The sequence below is a fragment of the Xiphophorus hellerii genome, chromosome 6, assembly GCF_003331165.1.
Source record: "Xiphophorus hellerii strain 12219 chromosome 6, Xiphophorus_hellerii-4.1, whole genome shotgun sequence".
Classification (NCBI taxonomy): Eukaryota; Metazoa; Chordata; class Actinopteri; order Cyprinodontiformes; family Poeciliidae; genus Xiphophorus; species Xiphophorus hellerii.
In genome coordinates this window covers 1,728,431-1,745,308 of record NC_045677.1, presented here as the reverse complement: position 1 = coordinate 1,745,308, position 16,878 = coordinate 1,728,431, and the positions used below count along the sequence as shown (strand labels likewise).

The following is a 16,878-nucleotide window of genomic DNA, read 5'->3' as shown; positions in this document are numbered from 1 at the left end:
AATAAAATCTTATAAATCAAAACTGTCAGAAGGATTAATTTCAAAAATATACAAGATCATATCAAACTTTAATACCCTCTCAAAGCAGTATACAGTGAACCCTCGTTTTTCGCGGGACTTGCGTTCCAAAAAGAACCCGTGATAGGCGAAATCCGTGAAGTAGTTACCTTGATTTTTTACAATTATACAGCATAATTAAATATTCTACATTGAAATCAAAGAACAAAACCTGTTTTCAGGACCAAGCATTTGTTTTTTTAACAAATAGAAAGCTTTCTTACAAATAACTACAGTAAAATAATCATTTTAATCATCAATACAAAGTACACTAGGACAAATTGTGACTCGCGTATTTCACTGTTCCTCTGACTGTGATGCTGCGGCCTGACTCCGCTCTCTAGTGTCTTTTTCTTCTGAAGAATGTGGTGCAGGTGTATTTTTTCGAGAAAAGAACATAGTTATCGGTAGTTGTTGTTGCTTTTTTTCCCTTTTGGGCAAAAATATTTGCCAAAATTTGCCAAGTTGCATTACTTATATTTAAAGACCGTAACGTTATGGGCACGTTACGGTATATAGAGAAGAAGCGCGGAGACTGTTTAGCCAATCAGGACGCAGAACACAACGCACTGTGAAAAAAAACTGCACAAAGAAGTCCGCAAAGCAGCGAGGCCGTGAAAGGTGAACTGCGTTACAGCGAGGGTTCACCGTATAAAAAAAATGGGAAAAGGAATCGGGTCTTGCTATAACTGATGAAGAATGGGAACAAATATGTATATCACAATGGAGGTGCACAAAATCTCACATTTGGAAAGAATTTAGTTGGAAATGTATGTCTCATTATTTTATCACCCCACGTCAAAGCTCCCATTTCTCACATGGAAATTGTCAATGCTGGAGAAACCGTGGTTGTCAGAACGCACATCATTATCATGTTTTCTGGGATTGTTACACTTTCCAAAGATATTGGGCCACTATAGATGTCGCATTTAACTAAATTTTTCAAATCAACATTCCATCAAATTTCAAAACCATGTTTTTAGGATGCAAACCCCCCAAAATGAAATCAATTGATGGATACCTGTGGAATATACATGTAGCAGCTGGAAAAAAGGCAATTACAAAAAAATGGATGGTACAGAAAGAACCTACTGCTAGAAAATGGGCTCAATTAGTGGCAGATATTTACAAAATGGAAAAAATAACCTTCACGGTTAATTTAAAAATAGATTTTTTTAAAATAATGGAATAAATGGGAAAAATATCTCAAACAATATATGTCAGAAATAATATAGGATTGTTTTTATATGCACATATTTTTTTTTAGCTTTTTTGGAGAGAAACTAAACTTTTTTGAAAATAATTCAATATGAAAGGATGCCACCTGACTTTAGCTTGCACTTTATAAACAAAACTCATTGATTTAATGTATTGTTTTGTGGATTTACAGTTTCATATATTGATACACTGTTAAAGCTACACTCTCCGACCTTGTAAGTTTGTTTTTTTATTTTCTTCTTTCTATGTATTCCTTTTATGTTCCCACAAACAAAACCTGGATAGAGACAGAAGGAAATGATACACATAGACTTCAATATGAACCATGCTTACTTGTCATAGCTTTGGTTAAGCTATACGGTATAGCAAAATTATAGCAATATAACAAAATTTGTAGGTATAGCCTATACCTACAAATTTTGTCTGTGAGGTATGCCATGCAAAATGTTGATGTCAATATTTGATCATTGAAAAATAAATAAATAAATATTTTAAAAAAAGAAAAAATCCCAGTTAAACTTTCCGGTTCCCATAAACAGCTATCGTTATGCCGGAATTTAATACAAAAACATAACATTTCCCCACACAAATACTATATTTGGAATAAGGAAGACATTTCCTTTAAACATAAATCTATTTTTCTTAAAAATGGTTTGAAAAAGGCATTGTTTGTGTACATCAACTTTTCAACAAAGAAGGTAATGATGAATACCTTTAATGAATTTCTGACCACATATACTGTAATTTTCCTGTACTACCTAAAGAATTTACAATCGTATTTGATGACATTCTTTCTGGAGTGGAAATGTTATTGTCATCCTCTGTTCAACCCCGTACTGTTACTTAACAGAACAATTATTCATGTTCTGTGAATAATTGGTCAGAGTGGTAACTCTGACCCATTTTTATGTAGAAAAACTAATAAATGTATTAGAGAACTAATAATAAGAGATCATATAATCTCTTATTATTATGCAATAATAAGAGATTATTATAATATAATATTATCAAACCAGCTTCTACTTTTTTGGAACAATATCTTGTTCCAGCAAATAATGATATTTTCTGGAAAGATGTTTGGTTATTGCTGAAGAAATACTTGATAACTAATAAGATTCGAGAAGTGTCTCTAAAGTTTCTACATAGATGCTATCCTGTTAATAGTAAAATATTTAAACATTACCCAAAGTGTAGACCCTCTATGTTCATTCTGTCACAATTCTGAGGAAACCATCGCTTATCTTTTCTGGGACTGCTCTTACATTCAAATATTTTGGAAAGATATTTTTTTACTCCTAAAAAGAAAATTGGAAATAGACATACCGTTTAACCTTAAAACTATATTAACTTTTTCTGTTTAAAAAAATCCAAAAAATTAAGTTTTTGTTATAAACTTATTTTATCAAACTTTAATATCCACAGCTGCAAATTTCTTAAGTTGAAACCCAAATTGAATGCTTTTTGTGCCTATGTTTCTTTATATTTGCATTCTCTGAAATACTGTATCAATACTAAAGCTTTAAAGACTACTTCAATTTGTAAAGAATTTCTCATGTAAAACATGTTTATATCTGCCCTAATTTGCTGCATGTAACCTTTTCCTGCCAGTATTTTTTGCTCTTTTACCTTCTTTAAGCCTTGTTGTTCTTTTAGTTACTGTTTATGTAACTTGTTGTACATATTATTGCAAATTAAAAAAAAAATTAATATGCTGTCTTATGAAGAACAATAAAAATTGTTTCATCAGGACAGTTTATTAATTGTTTTATTGCTTGGCAGAGGTGCAAACCAAAAGTTTACCAACAGGAATAAAAAATGTCTATAGCGACTAGATCCACTCACCAGTGTGATTATACACCACATCAGTGATTGATACCATATTCCATTCCGTCCTCAGTTTTTCCACCAGCCTTCCCACATCTTCCCAGGTGCAACTCTTGCCATCTGGGCTGAACTCCAGGCTAAAGGTCAGCTGGTCAGCTAAGGAGTAACAGGACCTAGACTCTCCCAAAGTCTGCAGAGGAGTGAAGTGGATCATGTTGTAACCTGAAGGAAAGACAAAGTACAAGATCTCATGTGGTTCATGCACATATGTCCAGAGTCTGAAACAGTTACATAAAATAAGTTGCACCTAAAGTGATAGATTTCAAGTGTTTATCAACAGGGGTGACCGAAGAAAAATCTATTTAAGAGTTGATGGAGATTCACAAGGCATGGATTTCAGCTGAAATCAGAGAGTCCCATATACACTGTCGCATCTCTCAAGTTAAAGAGGGCATATTATGTAAAAATTCCGTTTTTGAGCTTTACATTATATTCTAATGTTATTCCCTCATCAAAAACTTACATGCAGTTGTTTTGATTCTTTAATGGATATTTGAGAAATTCTTGAATCTCCCGTAACAATCATTGAGGGTGAATGAACGTTTGTTTTCGCTAAGTTCCACCTTCCCACAGAGGGTTTCCCCCAGAAAACATGCCAAGCCACTTTAAAGAGAAAGGGGATTCACTGCACCCAGGACTCCTCTACAGGAAAACATGGTTAGGGCTGGATATAACATGACAGAAGGATATGTGTTTTTGCTAAAAATGCTTATCATACATCAAATCACAATATTCTATTCTGTTAACCCCACTGAGAATATATAGAATATATACGTACTGAGCCATGTATCAATCCAATTCAGAATGCTTAAAAAAAAGTGTCCTTACACATGTAGCTGTTAGCTTTGTGAAGAAGATTTAGAAAGAAGATTATCAAAAAAGCATGAAAATAATCTGAGTATTCAGCAAATTATTATAGATTAAACTCATTTATACTTCATTGGCAAACAAATAAAACTGAGATGTGATATGATGTGATGTGGAAAATATCCTGCATCGTTCTGGTGCCAAAGATGCCAGAGCAGCAGCTTTAATTGTGTTTGAGCTGGGTGTTTTCACAAAGTCATTTCAGCAAAATAATAATAACCAATTATCACTCATTGCTTTTTTTTTTTTTTAACTTAATGTTTATTGATTGTGTTTCATTTATCAATCACATACAGAACACAGAGCGGAACAACTGTCGACAAGAAGAAGTACTTACATTCTGACAAAGATGAACAGATACAGTACAGGATGAAAAACAGCATGCAAATTTACATCCCAATCTTTGGGTTTTTGGAGCAGCATTTAAAGTGACAGTATAAGTGACCTGATTCAGCTATTGTTTTCTCTTTTTGTAAAGGTCAGATTGCAGTCTCAGTATGAACGTTAACTTTTCCATTTTGTGGGTTTCGTCCACCAGTACCAGCCAGTTCTTTAGCGTTGGTGGGTCAGGTTGAAGCCAATTCCGAGTGATCAATTTTTTGGCTGTAGCACTGAAGATTTTTAATAAATATTTGTCACTCATGCTCAAACTCTCAGGAACAGCTCCGAGCAGCAATAACATGGTAGGTTGTTGAAGTTTAAGATCCAAAATTGTTTCAATTGTCTCCAAAACTTCTTTCCAATAAGACTTGATCTTTATGCAGGACCAGAAAATATGGGAGTGATTTGCCCCCGCAACCCCACATCCTCTCCAGCATTTAGAAGCATTTGGGTTTCTATAAAACTGATGCTTTGGTGTTCTAAAAACACGTAACAAGTTTTTCCAACTGAACTCACGCCAATAGTTTGAGGAGGAGGTTGAAGCAGCGGATTCACACATATTGTCCCACTGTTCTTGTGGTATTTCAGTATTCAACTCTTCCTCCCATCTTTTCCTAACATAATCTGTTGACATTCCTTTGGTTCTCAACAATCCCTGATAAAGTTTGGAGATGGTGATCTTACCAGGAGTGGAGTAAGCCTGTGAAACCAATTGAATTATCTCGTTAGACTCTGAGTTGTAGTCTTTTAATGTTTGGAAAAAAGATATTGTCTAAATTGCAAATATCTAAAGAAGTCCCCTTTTTCTAAATCATATTTTTGTTGTAGTGTGTGGAAACTTGGTAGTGTATTTTTGTCCAGTATCCTGCAATAAGCAGTTATTCCTTTCTGTGACCAATTTTTAAAACTGGAATCTAATTGGTTAGGGGTGAAATCTAAGTCAAAGGCGGCCCATCTTAGAATTTGTATTTGGTTATCCAAGTTTAATTCCTTAACCACTTCAAACCAGGCCAAAAGGGTAAATGACACTAGGAGATCTAATTTTTTTTTGGCATGCTGCTGCAAGTTTCTGATCTCCAATCAGAGCTTGTATTGGAATGTTTCCACAGTTGGTTTCTAATTCTTTCCATCTAGCCTCATAAGTATGGTCACACCACTGTACTACTGTTTTGAGTTGAACTGCAAGGTAATAATCATGATGATTTAGGAATGACAACCCCCTTTTTTCTTTCCTAATTGTAAGAGTACTGTATCTAATTCTGGGTTTCTGTCCCTTCCAAATAAAACGAGATATCAATTTGTCCCACTCACAAAACTGAGAATGAGGGATCCTAATAGGCAAAGAAATAAATAGGTATGATAACCTAGGTAATACTGACATCTTAATTACCTCAATTCTTGAATTAAAGTCAATTATAGATCCCGACCACTGTGTGAGGTCTTGTTTAATTCTCCTATTTACAGTTTCAAATGTTTTTTTGTACAAGTCGTTCAGAAGGTAACTCAACCATATACCCAAGTATTTGATTGTTTTCTTAGACCAGTCAATAGGGATTTTATCTTTAAGCTCAACTGATGGGTAATAGTTAAAACACATAATCTGTGTTTTATCCATATTAAGTCTGTATCCTGAGTAGGTGCCAAATATGTCTAGTAACTTTAAAACGGAAAGGATGGATTGCTCCGGGATCAAGAGATATAGAAGGATGTCATCAGCATATAGTGCTATTTTATGTTCTCTTGAATTCATTAATATACCATGAATATCACTGTTCTCCCTAATTGCCTGGGCAAGAGGCTCTATATAAAGTGCAAAAAGAGTTGGGGAGAGCGGGCAGCCTTGTCGAGTGGATCTCTCTGTCATGTTCCGAGCTTTTCCATGTATTTATTTAGAGTTTTCTGTGTCTCTAAGTCTCCGTGCTGTCCTGTCCTCCCCTTGCTTGTTCCCTGGTGTGTCTCGTTTCCTTGATTACCCTCTGTGTATTTAACTCCACCTGTGTTCCTTGTTCGTCGTCGGGTCCTTGTCTAATGTGCGCTCAGTCCTTCGTGTTGTCCATTCGTTTAATCAGTTGCTACCGGCGTTGAGCCCTGGTTTCCGCTCAGTCGTGCTGCCTGGTTTTGTGGATTATGTTGGACTATTTTCATCATTAAAATATCATTTTCCTGCTATACCTGGTTCCATCGCATCTGCCTCACCACCTCACACCACCAACTTATGACACTCTCCAGCTTTATTGTGTCTGTCAAGTGGCCATTTATCTTGATCCTAGCTGTGGGTGACGCGTATAATGTTGATGTGGTATGTGAAAAACCAAATCGTTCCCAAACTAGAAATAAGTACTCCCAACTGACAGAGGATCAAAAGCCATTTCCACATCTAAGCTCACCATTACTGATGTATGATTGTTTGTCTGAATATTCTGAATTATGTGAAGTGAGCGTCTTATATTATCCTGAGTTTGTCAGCCAGAGACAAACCCGGTTTGGTCCCCGTCAATCAGATCTGAGACAAACGCGTTCAACCTTTTGGACAAGATAGACGCATATAGCTTATAATCTTGGTTAAGGATCGAGATTGGTCTATATGAACTGCATAATATTATGTTTTTTCCTTCTTTTGGTATTACCATTATAATTGCTTTGGACCATGATGGCGGTGTTGTTATTTTCCCTAATGTCCAATTTAATGATTCTAATAATACAGGGGATAGTTCTTCTTCAAATATCTTATACCATTCGCCTAGAAGACCGTCAGTACCTGGTGATTTATTATTTTAAAAAATTTTTATCGCCATTATCAGTTCCTTTTCAGTGATGTGCTCAGTTAAACTTTTGTTCTGACATTCTCCAATTGTTGGCAAGTCCAATGAATTGAGAAATGTTTTAACATCTTCTATTTTGCTTTGTTCTTGTTGTGCGTATAATTCTTTATAATATGTTTGAAAAGCTTTGTCAATACCATCCAAACTGTTTTCTACTATTCCTGTCTGTGGGTCAATTATGGAACAAATTGAGTGCATTATTTGTTTTTTGTGAATTCTTCTTGCAAGTAGTTTTGTTGCCTTTGGCCCAGCTTCGTAAAATGATTGTTTTAGGAATTTATATTTCTTTTCTTCCTCTCTTTTATGTATATCCAAAATTTTACTCCTTGTCTCTTGGATTTGTGCATTGGTATAATCAAGTTGATTTTTGATTTGCAAGCTCTCCAATTCTTTTAATTTGGTCTCCCAATTTATTTAGTTATTTTTCCTTCTCTTTCTTAATAGCAGTACTTAGTGATATAAACTTGCCTCTTATAATTGCCTTCAATGTGTCCCATAAAATATTAGGGTTGACCTCTTGAATTGTCATTCAATATTAGGAAATTTTTTATTTCTGTTTTTGTTCTTTTATAACATTTTTATTATTTAGCAAGCTTGTATTTAGTCTCCATATGTTTGTTTTTGGTCTTGTATCAAGGTTAAGTGTTAAGTATACTGGCGAGTGATCTGACAAATTCCTAGTACCGATATCACAGCTTTTTAGTCTATGTCGATCATTCTTAAAAACAAAGAAAAGATCTATTCTTGAAAATACTGGGTGGGTAGGTAAAATCTATTTCCGTTAGGCTATTCTATACTTGCTCTCGCTGAAATTCTCGGAGCGACTCTCGCACACGTTTGGAAAGCGAGGTGCCCGCTTTATTCCAGTGTGCGTCCTGGATAGTTGCTGGTTCTTCATTTGCAGTGGCAGATCGCGGCATGTCGACCCGGTATCCAATCTTCCTCATGTCGTCCACTGCTTCTGAAGCACTCGCGTACAGGTGTGGTCCGTCGTCCCAGTGAATCCTCATCTTAGCCGGGTAAGGTGTTTGGAACCGTATTTTCCCCTCTTTGAGACTCTTCTTGATGTTCTTGCATTCCTTAAGCTTATTATTTATCTCGGTCGGTAGATCGTGCGCAAATGAGATCAGTTTGCCATCATAAAATATCTTCTTTCCCCACGCCGCTTTAAGGATTTTCTCTTTTATGTCGTATCTGTGAAAGTTGACGAGTATGGATCTTGAAATTGATGCGTCTTGAGGTCTCGGTCCCAGTGAACGATGTGCTCGTTGAATCTGCAAATCTTGGTTGATGGAGAGCTGCTCTTTCAGAAAGTTTTAAATGAACGTCTGCATGGCGTTGCCTTCAGCTTCTTCTTTAAAGCCATAAATGCGGATATTATTGCGTCGGGATCTTCCTTCTAAATCAGTAACTTTGTCCAGGAGAGTTTTCTGCTGTTTGAGGCAGTAAGACAAAGAATCTCTCAAGTCCCTATTCACCGTCTCCAGCTCGTTCACCCGTTGTTCCGCTTCAGTTAGCCTAGCAGCTTGATTTCGAATGTCCGAGCTGACCTCCTCCAATTTCTTGTTCATTTCACTCTTAAAGCTGTTCAGGTCTTGTTTGATGTCGTTTTTCATAGCGATGATGTCATTTTGCATTTCTTTGATATTGTTGCATAGATTCTGGATAGCCTTAGCAGTCGTTAGCTCGCTCTCCTTGCTAGGGTCCAAGGCCTGCATCATGTTAGCCTTGCTTTCAACGCTTGTTAGTTCAGTCCCCGGCCGTGATCTTCAGCACCCCCCGGTCTCTTTTTCGATCTAACTCCTCGCATTATATATCATTTTAAAGAAGAACTGAATCTTTTTATCGAGTTTATGGAGTTTTCCTTGTCGCTGATCAGGACAGGTTACAGATTTAACCAGCCATCTTGGAAACGCTCCCCGGAAGTCATCACTCATTGCTTTTAAACTTGTGCCCCTCTCCCAGAATTTCCACCAAATTCTGTTCAAGGCCCCATAAAATCTTGGGCCAGACTTGGTCAGATTTAAAAATAAAATAAATAACAGAAAAAATGAATAAAATGGACAATGACAAGTATTTGTATGCTAACCTAAATATTCTTTAGGTACAAAATTCAAATATTTCTTGTATTACGTTTTCTCTGTTGAGTAATGTCTAGTTTGGTACAATATTTTGATCTGCTGGTTGCAATTAGTTGTCATTTATCCAAGCTAATGCAGTATTTGAAAGAAATAGTCTTGAAAGACAAGACCTGTCTGTGATTCACTGATGGCGTTTCATTTACATTAACTTTATCAAGTTGCAGAGCCAAGCATGTGCCAGAATACGTACTGGGCAAGTATATAAAATGCATGCCACACATAACTTTTTTTTCACAATATTGCTTGTAGAGGTAAACTTGCTCTGTAAGAACATGTGCAGATCAGGTTTGCAGGTGCATAAAAAACCTATTTAAAATAAAACAAGCTTACTCTGAAGGAGGGACAAGTAGCGCCTGGTGGCCAACCATGCTTATAATACAGGAAACCCTGTCCCCAGTGGAGCTGCAGTTTCCAAGCCGAGCCTCCGACTCTCAGAGTACCCCTCCCCCACATCTCCCAAACTCAGCTCTTTCAGACTAGCGGTAGCAGAAATGAGCTAAAACCTGAAATGCTTCTCGCTGTGCTACAGCTGATTCGCCACAATGGAGCCTGCCAGGAATGTTCTGGCTAGTTGGCACGACCAATGATGGCCGGCATTAAGTTGTTTCTCCACCATTAGCACACTGAGCAGCGGATACACAAGCATGACGACAATGCTAAGACCTTCCTCCTGACTCTGATTAGTTGTTCTTGGTCGGAAGTGGTGCATTTCTTCAGATGGCAATAGTAACTCAAAAAGGAAGTGGAGGAGCTCGATCTTCTTACAGATTATCTGTCTCATATCATCCTGTCACAATATAGTGACAATTTCAACAAATATGCAAAAAACACTTTTGTAAAAGTTACATACTGCAGCTTTAAATTGTGAATTCAAATTTCATTTAAGTCATGTTTGATATAAACAGCAATATCATAAAGACTGAAAGGATCATAGTTACTTGATTGTGCCATAAAATACATAATGATGGCCTTCTCTGTTTCAAGCCAGTTCTGAACCAGAGAAGGCTTCAGAAATCTTATTGGAGCTAGGAAGAAAAAAATTTGATTGTTGCTTAATGGACAAAAGTCCTCTTTTCGGATATAAGTAAAATTTACATTTACTTTGGAAATTAAATGGCCTACAGTCATCTGATATTCCTTATCAGAAGTTCTGATAACACAAATACAATTTATCCGTCATTATTTTTGTTACTGCGACAGACTAGCAACCTGTCCAGGGTGTACCCCGCCTCTCGGCCGAAACGTTCGCTGGAGATAGGCACCAGCCAGCACCCCTCCAGACCCCACTAGGGACAAGGATGTACAGAAAATATTATTATTATTATTGTTATCTGCCCTTGAATTGATGGAACAAACCCTGCAGCCATGGATTTTCACACCTCCACACGGGTCATTCCCAAAACGTTCCACTCTGCCAGTGCCAGTGTCAGAGACTCCGATCACTGGAGGTGTGCAAACAACTGGCTGGATCTCTGTGTAATCTACACTATAGGTAGATTTGTCTTGCAAGCAACATGAATAGCATACATTTAAACACGGAAAATGAAATCAATATTCATACAAAAACACCTGGAAAACATTAACATAAAATACTAACTCAAAAACAAATGCATCACATACAGTAGTTCCACATTTCTGGATTATACTTGATACTATTAAATATTGTACACATTTAGGATTTCCCTCCACTGTACTGTGATTAGAAACAGAAATATACACTAACTATTTATTTTTAAGAAGTAAACTGAAATAGCCAAATTGATATGGTTTTAATGGAGATACTTCTATATTGACAGTCAGATATGTATTTTATAATAGTTTTGGCTGCAGAGACTGCTGTTTTACTCCACAAAGAGATATGGCTAAACTTGAATCATTGCAGCTATATTTTTACAACATGTTAGCCTTTATATTTTAAATATGTCAAGGCAAAAAACAAATGATCTATAAAACCTCTATGGGATGTTTACATGTTTGCATTTGGATCTGAAGACCACACCTACCTGACTCCTTGGCTACTCGCAGTCTGTCTGGCCAGTCATCAAGGCGTCCCAGACATTTGGACAAGTACGTCTGGATGGTGACACAGTCCAGCAGGAGGACATGGTTGTCTGCTCCAACATGAAGAATAGGATCAACGACGATGTAGCCTCCTCCTAACCTCTCCACACCTCTGTGAGAACAGCATTACATTCAGCACAAACACTGACATATGTCATTCTAAACATGTCGCTTCCATGTCTTATCTTAGAGCAAAGGTCTTAAGTCTGTCAGAGATCCTGAGACAATTTCATATGCAAGAATTCTAAGCTAGAAATCATGTTCACGCCTACAAAACCACTGAACCCTCCCAAAGGCTGAAATTAAAATATTTTTAAAAAATTTTGTTGAAGCTATAAACAGTAAATTCATGTTCACATCGGCTGAACATGTTTTTCAGCTGATCTGAAAAACAGATCAGCCATTGAAGATATGATTTGAGGTCAACCATGCTGGGATTTAACCTAGTTTCAAATGTTACCCTAAATGTGTCAGGAAACCTAACTCTGCACTCTTCCTGCCAGGTCTGGCTCATCTTCAATCATCTAGATACTGAATCTGCACCAGACGAAGTAAAATGCTCCCATTAGTATTTCTTGACATTGATGAATTTGAAATGTAGTAGATTTATCAAGAACTAAAACCTGAAGGGTTGTTTTTCTTACAAATCCAGGTCAACCAAAGTATAACAGACATGTTGCCTTTTCTAAAACTTGCATGGCCAAGAGAGACAACCTTCATTAGCTTTGAGCACTCTATAATGTTGACTGCACAAGTTGAAAAGCAAATCAGAAAAAGATAAAAAATGAGGCAAAATAATGATTAATTCTTCCATAGTCTGTTGGATTCCAAACAAACACGTCTTTTTTTCCTTAAATTAAAATCAATGATGGTCAAGAAGAAAATCACAAAAAATCTTTAATATCAAAGTGTAACAAATTTCTACAAAATAATGACAAATAAAATACGTTGTCAAATAAGTGAAATATTCACCCCTTTAAAGGAATTGATCTAATTAAACAAAAGTCCAGCCAACTGGTGACAGTCATCTCACAATGAGCGGAATGGAGATCAACTACAATCTTTATCTTTATACTACAATCTCAAATGATTGTAGTATAAAGATACATGTGTCTGGAGGCTCCGTTTATTTGTTATTCCTGGCTACCATTATGGCATAAACACTATAGAACACTCCAAGCAAATCAGCAAAAAGGTTGTTGAAAAGTATCAGTCAGAGGATGGAGACAACAAGGCCCTAAACATCCCCTGGCGTTCAGCTCCAACATCAAGAAATGGAATTAATGTGGTTGTGTATATCTGCCTAGATCATGCCATCCTACTGCACCGAGTGACCGTGCAGGAAAGAGAACAGAGAGGACACCAAGAGCCTCATGTAAATGAGTGCACAGCTTTCACTCTAAAAGTTGGTGTAGTGACAAATTTTTAAAAGTGCAACACACAAAAAATTCAGACATATAAAACCATGCGCACGCAGATGATTTCTGCAACTTTTCTTTATACAACCGAATTTGCGTGAAATAGAACACAACTGCTGGTGCCGCATGAACCACCCTAAGCCCACCCTGTTGGGTTCTGCAGGGGAGTGGTTTCTCTACATTTACAGGGTGGCAGGCTGACGGGATCCAGCTGGTGCTCATCAAGACCAATCAGCGAAGGCCTTAAATAGGAGCGGCTTCCCTGAGGCAGACGCCAGATGATTTGCTTCAATAGTGGTACACTCTGGCTCTCTGTGCTGCTGTTACTGTATTTAACTTCTTCTGATTCCTTGCTCATCTATTCCCTCCTCAGAGAACCAGCTCTGATCACCCCCTGGTGCTCAGAATATCTAATTACTAGTGATGGTGAGATGAAGCCTCATGAGGCATTGAACCACTTGAGCCAACTGGTTCGAGAAAGGGTTCATTTCTTGATGCTTCATGTGCACACGGAACCACCTACTGGCCAGGTGTATAATAACAGCCAGCTGTATCTTAATACGTGTGATGCATTGAATTTTTGTCTATTATGGCTCTTGGGAATGACTTCACAAAAGGTGTAGGACGAAATCATTTGTCTACATAAATTATGTATACACATGTGTGTATAATAAAATATTGTTTGAATGTATCCTCTGTGTGTAATTATTCCCAAAATAGTAGTGTCATGTGATATGGCATGTTGTGTAATAAAGTTTTTCTGTGACTCTAGAAAAATGGCATGGGCTTAATCAGGCAGAGGACAGTGAAAGTGCTTGTGGAACTAGGGAGGGGATAGTGAATAGGCTAATGCTTGTGTAACTTGGATGATTTTATGCATTTTTATTAAGAAACAACAATTTCTCCACAGTTTTTGGTTTCAAACGATTTCTCTTTTTTGACACTACATGGATGAGGTGTTATTATTGTACCCCAACTCCTTGGAGCACAGTAAACACCTCACCTTTACAGAAAATAAGAAACAGTGAAAAATACAGTTCCTCATAAGCAAACCTAATGCATCTGCAAATGTTCAGTTCACCTTACCTTGTTAGGGCTTATCAAATCGAAATGTTCCCACATAGGGGAAATCCTCCTCTTTCTCGCCGGCTCCATCCTACTCCTATCCCGTCCTCGCGCTCCTAAATCTCCTTTCTATTTATCTCTCTCCTAAACTCTCCAAACACCAAACTAACTGTCTCAAACTAAATAACCATTATCCAAACTCTGCTATCCAAACTATCAAAACTCTATCCACTCTCTCAACTGACCGCAACTCGCCTACAACAACCCACATTTTGAATGGAGCCTGTGGGGTTTCTAAAGCTGTCAAACCCCGCGCCAACATCTGAGCCACTTCCCGAAGCAGTCACGTGGTACAGCCAGGCAGCGAGGCTTCGGACGTCATCGTTTTCGGCTCCTCCCCTAAATGAAGCAAGCCTCGATACGCGCTTTACGGAAACGCCCCCTCCATTACTCGACACACGCCTCGAAGCCTCGGCACATCACGTAACATCACTACTAATTACCCGATCCTCGCTGCTCCGCTAAACCTAGCTCCTGGATACCTCCACGACCACCAGCCAGCTGCTGCCTGTCCACCCTCAGTCTTATGCTGGAACTCCTCCACCTGGAAATCCCACACTGCACCGACTGCTGGAAAACCCATGTACCCACCTCTGCTCATCCTAACCCTCAGACAGTAAGCCATCACCAGGTTACACCATCATTCCCTTCATTTGCTTCCCTGTTTAACCACTCACCTTTCCTCAGTTCCTCCTCTGGCCCGGTTCCTCCCTGCTGCTGCAGATCAACACGCCTCTATTCTCTCCCCATTTGCACTCATTATTCAATAAATCTGTTAAACTGTGCTTGGTGTCCATAGTTGTTGCTTGCCTTCGAGTCCTGGTAACCTCTCACCATGACACACCCACTCTCAGGACTTCTTCCTTCAGACTGTGCTTATTTTAACTCCCCACATAAGACTGGTAAAGGCAGAGGCCTAGTGACATATTCAGATCTAGCTTTCACTGTCAACAGATTTCTGCAAATCCATACTTTGCAGTATTTTGCATGTTTAATTTAATTTGAAATTAAACAAACTCCTTCATTGCTGTGTGGCGTGGTTTACCGCCCTGCTAAGTTTGATAAGGACTTAATCTCTGAATTTTCGGATTTCTTGACTGGGATCACCATGATCAGATACTAATTATTGGAGATTTCAACATACATGTATGTTGTGATGACAAACCATTAGTAAAGCACTTCCTGGACTTGATTGATTCCTTTAATTTTATTCAATTAAAAGTTGGTTGGTTGGCCCAACTCACAAAAAAGGCCATACTTTGGACCTTGTATTATCTCATGGCTTTTGTTTAAATATCAATGAAGTCTGTCAAACTTGCATTTCCAAGTTTGACAGACTTGCAAATGTCTGTCAAACAGAACAGGTAAATACCTGTTCTGTTCACTATCGCTATTTCAACCACTGTGGTTAAAAAATGTACAAGATCTACTACTTCTCGTAGGATTACCTCGTCAACCACCTCTCAGTTCTCTGCAGCCATTGGTGATACGTTATCACCTGTGTCACACATCAACAGCAATTTTGATGTCAATGAACAAATAGATTTTCTGAGTCGTAGTTCAATGAAACTACCTGTGCTCTCAGGCGAAACTGCAGGCAAGTCGAGAGGCAGTGAAAAAAGATTAAGTTGCAGGTTTCTTTTGACATTCTGAAAATTGTTTACTTAATTATCAGAATAATTCAGTAAAATCTGAAAAATCAAAATACTTGGTTGCTCTGGTTTCCTCAAACAAAAATAGGCCTCAAGTTCTTCTTAAAGTCTCAGATAAAGTTACTAACCCTCCGAATGCACCTGCTTATACAGCTTCTGTTGATCTTTGTAACAAATTCTTAAAATTTTTCACTGACAAAATGACTTTTGACTGGACATGTCCCGGCTGCTATCAAACATGCCATGGTATACTCATTATTAAAAAAAACTGAACTTAGACCACGGTAATCTTGCTAATTTTAGACCCATTTCTATTACGATCTTTATCAAAAGTTTTAGAAAAGATTGGTTTTACTCGGCTCCAGTCTTTTCTAACAGACCATGATATATCTGAGAAATTCCAATCTGGTTTTAAATGTGGACACAGTATAGAAACCGCCTTTCTTAGCGTATTTAATGATCTCCTAACAGTTGATTCAGGGGACATTGCAGTTTTATGTTATTAGATTTAAGTGCAGCGTTTGATACCATTGACCACAACATCCTTTTATTTCGATTGAAGCACTGTGTTGGTCTTAAGGATACAGTTTTAGGCTGTGTTCACACTGCAGCCTGAAGTGACCAAATTCAGATTTTTTGTCAAATCGGATTTTTTTGCCTGGGCCGTTCACACTGCCACACATATGGGACCTGTATGTGTTCTGCAGTCTGAACAGGAAAACGACCTGTGCTGTTCAGACTGTCATGAAAAGATCAAATACAGGTCGCATTACGTCAAAAAATTAGAATTGGGTCATTTCAGGCTGCAGTGTGAACGCAGCCCAAGATTGGTTGTCATCGTATTTGAAAGACAGAAGTTTTTCTGTTCATCTTGATCACTGTTCACAGTGGCAGCACCCCTAAATTACAGAGTACCTCAAGGTTCAATTTTAGGCCCCATTTTATTTATTTTGTATTTGCTGCCTCTTGGACATATTTTTAAGAAATTTAATATCTCTTTTCAATGCTTTGCTGATGATGAGCAGATATACATGCCCCTCAAGAAACTACATCAGGATGATTCCCTACAGTCTTTAACAGATTGCTTAACAGAACTTAGCCAGTGGATGAACCAAAACTTTCTTCACTTAAATCAAAATAAAACTCAAATTATTCTGTTTGGACAAAAGAGCCTTATTAGTATCAAAATTCTTTGTTTCCTTGCTCCTTTTTATCAGTCTTCTGTTAGAAATCTTGGTATTATTTTTGACAG

The 16,878-nt window shown here is 37.7% G+C and overlaps 1 protein-coding gene and 1 long non-coding RNA gene across 4 annotated transcripts in view; one reads left to right on the top strand and one right to left on the bottom strand.

Annotated features, from left to right (window-relative positions):
• The window catches only part of agla (amylo-alpha-1, 6-glucosidase, 4-alpha-glucanotransferase a), a 121,362-nt gene that overhangs the window by 79,100 nt on the left and 25,384 nt on the right, over positions 1-16,878 (bottom strand). For all 3 annotated transcript variants that reach the window (XM_032565093.1, XM_032565092.1, XM_032565094.1), the window contains 2 exons: positions 11,374-11,543; positions 3,118-3,321 (listed from right to left, as the gene is read on the bottom strand). In XM_032565093.1, coding sequence (XP_032420984.1) covers positions 3,118-3,321; positions 11,374-11,543 — 374 coding nt within the window. The remainder of the gene's footprint in view (positions 1-3,117; positions 3,322-11,373; positions 11,544-16,878) is intronic.
• On the top strand, positions 14,368-16,408 carry LOC116721404 (uncharacterized). Its single transcript, XR_004339595.1, has 2 exons — positions 14,368-14,590; positions 14,662-16,408. It is a non-coding gene; the product is annotated as an uncharacterized LOC116721404 (long non-coding RNA).